This window comes from Egretta garzetta, unplaced genomic scaffold (assembly GCF_000687185.1).
Source record: "Egretta garzetta isolate BGI_Z169 unplaced genomic scaffold, ASM68718v1 scaffold101, whole genome shotgun sequence".
Classification (NCBI taxonomy): Eukaryota; Metazoa; Chordata; class Aves; order Pelecaniformes; family Ardeidae; genus Egretta; species Egretta garzetta.
Window position 1 is genome coordinate 2,062,076 of NW_009258666.1, and position 5,842 is coordinate 2,067,917.

General features: G+C 62.0%; 2 protein-coding genes across 2 annotated transcripts in view; one reads left to right on the top strand and one right to left on the bottom strand.

Moving 5' to 3' along the window:
• The window catches only part of LOC104134996 (myotubularin-related protein 9-like), a 4,678-nt gene extending 1,532 nt beyond the window's left edge, over window positions 1-3,146 (bottom strand). Inside the window, exons 1-7 of the mRNA XM_035904039.1 lie at window positions 2,773-3,146; window positions 1,906-2,184; window positions 1,630-1,689; window positions 1,223-1,331; window positions 769-894; window positions 464-637; window positions 105-322 (exon numbers count right to left, since the gene is read on the bottom strand). Coding sequence (XP_035759932.1) covers window positions 105-322; window positions 464-637; window positions 769-894; window positions 1,223-1,331; window positions 1,630-1,689; window positions 1,906-2,102 — 884 coding nt within the window. The 5' untranslated portion in view covers window positions 2,103-2,184; window positions 2,773-3,146. The remainder of the gene's footprint in view (window positions 1-104; window positions 323-463; window positions 638-768; window positions 895-1,222; window positions 1,332-1,629; window positions 1,690-1,905; window positions 2,185-2,772) is intronic.
• Window positions 3,147-4,105: 959 nt separating this feature from the next.
• Window positions 4,106-5,176, top strand: FAM167B (family with sequence similarity 167 member B). The gene is given in 2 exon segments (XM_009648530.1): window positions 4,106-4,396; window positions 4,913-5,176. Coding segments are annotated over 2 exon segments (555 nt in total).
• Window positions 5,177-5,842: the final 666 nt, after the last annotated feature.

Sequence of the window (5,842 nt, forward strand, 5' to 3'; positions counted from 1 at the left end):
GGCTTGGGAAGTCTCTTTTTGGGGGGCTGGAGTCCCCATGCCATTGGCAGGGCAGAATGATCACCCGTGTCACGAGAGCACCAGGCCTCAGCACAGCCCCTCACCTCTCCAGGGGCCGGTGCAGCCTCCTCCACCGTGGGTAGGAGGACTTGGGCTCTGTGCCCCCCCCGGTCATCCGAGCCTGCTTTGCCGCCTGGGCCGACCGCGTGTCGATGATAAAGCCCCGTTCCCCCTCATCCAGAACTGTCCCTAGCAGGATCTCATCCTCGCGGCAGCGCTTTCGGTTGGGGCCTGTCAGCGGCTGGCTGCTGCGGAGCATCACCTGCGGGGTGAGGGATGGTGGGCAGCGAGAGCCGGGGGCACCAGGGGAACCCCACAGGATGGGGGGCTTCGAGCCGCCTTTGCCCAAGGGGTGGCGGTGGCGGGAGAGGGGACGAGGGGCAGGATGGGGAGAAGGACTCACGGTGCCGTTCTTGGGGTGGTAATAACTGAGGACAGGGAATCGCCCACCCTGCCGGAAACGGGCAGCCTTCCGCAGGGTGTCATCGTCCACCGCCGCCGGCACGATGACGGCGGGAGGGTACGTGGGGCAGGTGGTGAAATCCCGGTTCACCTCGCTCAGCCGCCACTGGCTCGACTGGGGAAGACGTGGAGTGGGGGGGCTGCCTCGGGTGCCTCCCCAGCAGGCAGCATCAGCCCCGGCAGGCAGCCCGGCATGGGTGGGGGGAGCTGCTTCCCGGCCCAGCCGGGTTTCCCCTCCAGGCTCACCTGGGAGGCGATCTGTTGGAAGTACTGCTCGAGAGGGAAAAGGTGCCATCCTTCCTCGAGCTTCAGGCTCTGGGGTCTGTAGAAGAACGGGTACATCATCATCACAGAGTCCACCGAGGAGAGGGCCTGGAGCGAGAGCAAAGGTGGAGCTGGTCACGGGTGGGGAGCACGGAGATGGCTGGGAATGTCCCCACCGCGTCCCCAGGGCAGCCTCTGCAAACCCCATCCCCGTTCTTGGATCCTGGCCATGGCCCAGCTGCAGGCGAGAGCTGGGCAGGGAGGTGCTGGCACCACCAGCCCCGTGGGCACCCTGTGCCAACACGGGCCAGGAGCTGAGTGTTTACCCACGTTAATGACAGACCGAGAGCAAACACCGCAAGCGGCCGCTTTCTCCTGCCCACCCTTTGCACCCCGGCGCGTTCGGGCCAGGCTCTCCAGCCACCCGGGAGCTCACCTCGATGGAGCTGGCGATGTTGAGACACTCCTCCATGCCTGGGATCTCCAGCTGCAGCACCTTCAGGTCTTTGCACCGGAGGGTGATGGTGCCAGAGGAGCCAGCGAGCCTGGGGGAGGCAGAAGGAGGGTCAGGGCTGGCTGTAGGTCTGTGCAGGCAGACAGACAGACACGCGACGGCGCTGAGCTGCCCTCTCCCCCCAGGAATGTTGAGCAGGACAAAGTGGGAGGGCTGTGCCGGTGCCGAATTGCTGGCTCTCATCTGGCACCGGTGGCACGCCTGTCTGAAGCTGGGATTTCCACTGTCTCCCTGCCCTGCCCGGGGCCTGGTGGGCGCCATGGTGGTTAGCACAAAGCCGGGCACTGCCGGGCGGGTTAGCAGAGCCGAGAGAGTGTTAAAAGCCAAACCTGGTGTCTCGTGGGGAGCCGTTAGTCCGGGGGGGCTGGTACCAGCTGAAATTCTGCACTCTGAGGCACGGAGGAGAAGAGGAGGTCAACGCCCGGTGCCGCAAGCATCAGCGGCGTGGGCGGTGGGGAAGAGAGGGATGAGGCTCGGCGGGCAGCGCCGTGGGGTGGCTGTGCTCTGCCGTGGGTGCCGGGAGAGCCGCGGGGAATGTCCTCCGGCTAAGGCAGGGGTGACACCGCTAGAAGGGAGCTCGGGGCCAGCCGTGGGGAGAGACCCACCTCTTCTCCACGGCATCCACGTTGCGGATGAGCAGCCAGAGCTCCACGGTGCCGGGCTGGGCGTCCCCCCCGGGGCAGGAGGAGAGGAGCAGGTGGTGGCTGGTGATGCACAGGGTGCCCTTCACCGCCGGCAGCCCCGCGCACGACAGCAGCACGCTCTCCACCGTCGCCGTCTTGATCAGCTCGGAGAACTCCATGGCGGTGCCGGTGGCCGCCGAGCCCCAGCTGTAGCCTTCCTCTGCCGGGCACAGGGACCTGCCGCCGGCGGCTGCTGCAGAGCTGGAGGGAGAAAGGGGAAATCCTGCAGCAGGCCCAGCCTGGAAACCCCCTCTTCCCTCTGCGTCACGCTGGGCCTTTTTAGCCTCACCCCCGTCTTGGTGTTTACATTGTCACCTATAGCATATGGAGCTTCCTCGCCGCAAAATGCAGGGCGGCGTGACTTATTTCCTCCCCCGGCAATGCTGCCATTGCAGATGGGGAAACTGAGGCACGGGGCAGAGCGGGCTGAGCTGGCCCGGGGCTCCCTGGCCGTGCCCAGACCCTGAGCCGGGTACCCCGTGCCTGGTGCTGGCTGCGCTGCAGAGTGAAGGGATTTTTGGCGGCTGGTGAAAATGCAACTGCTGCCTTGCAGGGAGCAGCTCTGGGTCCTTTCCTGCCTGCGGTGGGGCCTGTCGCGCTGGGGTGCTGCGTCAGCCACTGCCAGAGCCCCCAGCACCAGCCTGACCCCGGCTCCCACGGGCTCTGCCTGCACCCACAGCCACCCCCCGGCCCAGGGAAGGAGCAGAAGGTGCTGCCAAGTGCCCTGGGTGAGGAGGAGGAGGGTGAGAGGCTGGCAGCGCTGCTTGCCCCAGCCACCCCGGTGCTTACCTGCTCAGGCTCGGCGGCAGGCAGGGACCCCAGGGTGCAAGCGGGGGTCTTGGGGTGCAAGCAGGACACTGTGGGGTGCAAGCAGGGGACTGTAGGGTGCAAGCAGGGGACTGTGGGGTGCAAGCGGGGGTCTTGGGGTGCAAGCGGGGGACCTCAGCATGCAAACACCGAGCCGTTGGGCATAAGCAGGGGAACGTCAGGGTGCAAGCAGGGATCTTGGGGTGCAAGCAGGGGACCTTGGGGTGCACGCAAGGATCTCGGGGTGCAAGCGGGAGCCTGCGGGGTGCAAGCGGGGAACCTCAGAGTGCAAACAGGGAACCGCTGGGGCATGAGCAGGGGACCTCAGCGTGGAAGCCGGGATCTCGGGGTGCAGGCAGGGGTGTCTTCACAGAACGCACACCCACACACGTACTGAGTGGTGTGTATCGTCACTGTGTTCAGAGTTATTCTGAAATAATCTATTTCTCTCTTTGAGGAAAGAGAGGAGCACATTCCAGAAAAAAGTTTTGAGAACTAAATTGAATTTTCCCTTATTTCATCCTTGTGTTCCTTTCCTTTTTTTTTATGTAATTCCTATATCATCTACTATAGTAAGCCCTGTTCCCCAACTCCAAAATAATTAATTTGCTTGTGAAAGCTAATAGTGTATATGGAGAATGTGTTCTTTGCTGAAACTGAGCAGTTTAATCTTTTATTTCTGAAATCTGTGGAATCACTTCATTGTAACACTATTATATTTCACAAATAGGAAATAATTTCATTTGTCTGTAAATCTTGTTTAATCACTTTTAGATGCAAAGGCACACACTGGGAATGAAACCCAGTTAAAACCTTTTAAAAAGAGATTCAGCTAAGCTTCTGGGACTTCATGACCCCATGACTCTATTTTTTTTCCCCCATTTGTCTACGAGCTCTGTATATGTGCCTGCAGTGAAGATAGCATGTTACGTAAATGAATGAGCAATCTTAGAAGATCCACAAGGGTAATTGGAACTGGTCCTGTAGCCTATTTGAAGAAAAGAAAAGGAAAAAAAAAAAAAAAAAACACCAAACCTGGCACCGAACAAAACCAAAAAACCCCTCCTTCGCACTCCTCTGGATAAGGAGAGTTCCTGCCCGTTAGAGCTGTCCCCGGCGTCCCCAACCTTTATTGTTCTGGGGGTGAATAAATAGCTGGGAACTCTGCGGGGAGTGGGTGTCTGTCTGTCTGTCTGTCTGTGGCCAGGGTGCTCCTTGCCTTGCGGGTGCAGTGGGGCAGAGGCTCCGTTTGCACAGGGGCTTTCAGGGGGGAGAGGTCACCCAAGGGTGTCGGGGGGCTCCGGCGGGTGTCACCATGCCCTTCGGCCACCTGAAGTTCAAGGAGCTGGGTGAAGAGGAGCCCACCTGGGAGGAGGAGAGCCTGGACAGCGTGAAGGCGCTGACGGCCAAGCTGAAGCTGCAGACGCGGAGACCTTCCTACCTGGAGTGGGAAGCCCGGGTGCGGGGGCAGCCCTGGCGTAGCCGGAGCCCCGGGGAGGGGCGGGGGGCAGAGCAGGGCCCTGGGCACCCTAAGGATGAGCGGGACAGCAGCGTCTGTGGCTTTGCCACCGTGGAATCGGCTCTGGAGTGGCTCAGGACGGAGCTGGTGAGTAGCTGCCGGTGGGATGAAGGGCAGGAGGGGTGGGCAAGGGCTGAGCCCCAAGGCAGGGCCAGGGCCGGGGGGCTTGCAGCCCGACCTCACGCAGCAGTGACAGCGCGTGCCACGACCAGGGCACTCCAGCCGCAGCGCAGCAATTTGTTCCTTTGCCCAGCACGGCTGGTGCGTGGATTTTTGCAAGGCACGCGTGGCTCTGCGGTGCCCCAGCTCTTGCCCCCTTCCTGCCTGCTCTGCTGGTGGCACAGCTATGGTGGGCTTTGTTGGTGTGGCACAGCCACAGTGGCTTTCATGGGGTGGCACAGGCAGCAGCGTCCACGTGGGTACAAACCCAGGGGCATCTGAGCTGACTCTGGGCTGTGACCCTGGCACCGACCCTGTGCCGATGCCAGGGCTGTGTGCGTGGGCTCTGTACTGATCCCAGTGCGCACGTGGTCCCTGGTGGGTTTGTGCCCTGCCCCAGCCCCAGTCCTGCTGCCCCAGTGAAAAACCCGTCCCCCTGTGCAGCGGGAGATGCAGGCTGCGGACCAGCGCCTGGCATAGCAGCTGATGCGCCTGCGGGCGCAGCTGCACCGGCTGAAGGTGGAGCAGGCCTGCCACCAGCACAAGGAGATGCTGGACGATGCTACCTTCGGCCTCGAGGGCTGCGAGGAAGATTCGGACCTGCTCTGCAACATCCCACCCAAGGCCGCCTTCCTGCTCTCCATGCCGCTCAAGCACATCGGCGTCACCCGCATGAACATCAACTCCCGACGGTTCTCGCTCTGCTGAGCGTGGTGGGATCCCACAGACCGCTCAACTCTGAGCCCAGAAAGGAACCTCATGGGCACCCATGGGTGCATCCGGACCTGGTGGGGCTCACGGATCCCTCCCCAAATGCTTCGGGGACTGTGAAGCTACTGCCAGGGCTGAGCTCCCTTGCAGCAAGCGATGCTGAGCTGTGGTGCAATGCCGTGCCACGCTGGCATGGGAAATGCCACCGTCCCCATCGGGCATGGGGTGTTTTGGGGCACCCAGTGCCCTGTCTCTAAGGATGGTGGAAAATGTGGGAAGCAGCCCTTTGAGGAGGAATAAAAGGAGGTGAAGGTGAGAGCTGATGTTTTTTTCTTTTGTTGCATGCACCCGGGCACCTGCCTGTGCCCCCAAATGCGGCTCCTGACCCTTTGCTGTGGGGGACATGGGGGTGGCAGGAGGGACCACGCTGCCATTGCTCCTTCCCTGGCTGCTCCCGGGGGCTCTGGCTCACAGGGTGGGGTGGCTTCTCACCCTTTTCTGCTGCAGGACGGTGCCATGCTGGGGAGATGGCACCTCTGCTTCGGGGACCTCACCGCCAGCCGCTCCCCGGGCGCCCCTGGCAGCGGGTGGGTGCTCGGGCTGCGCCGCTGCAGGAAATGCTCGTCACCAAACTGGCTGCGAATTGAGGGGTTGTTTTTAACA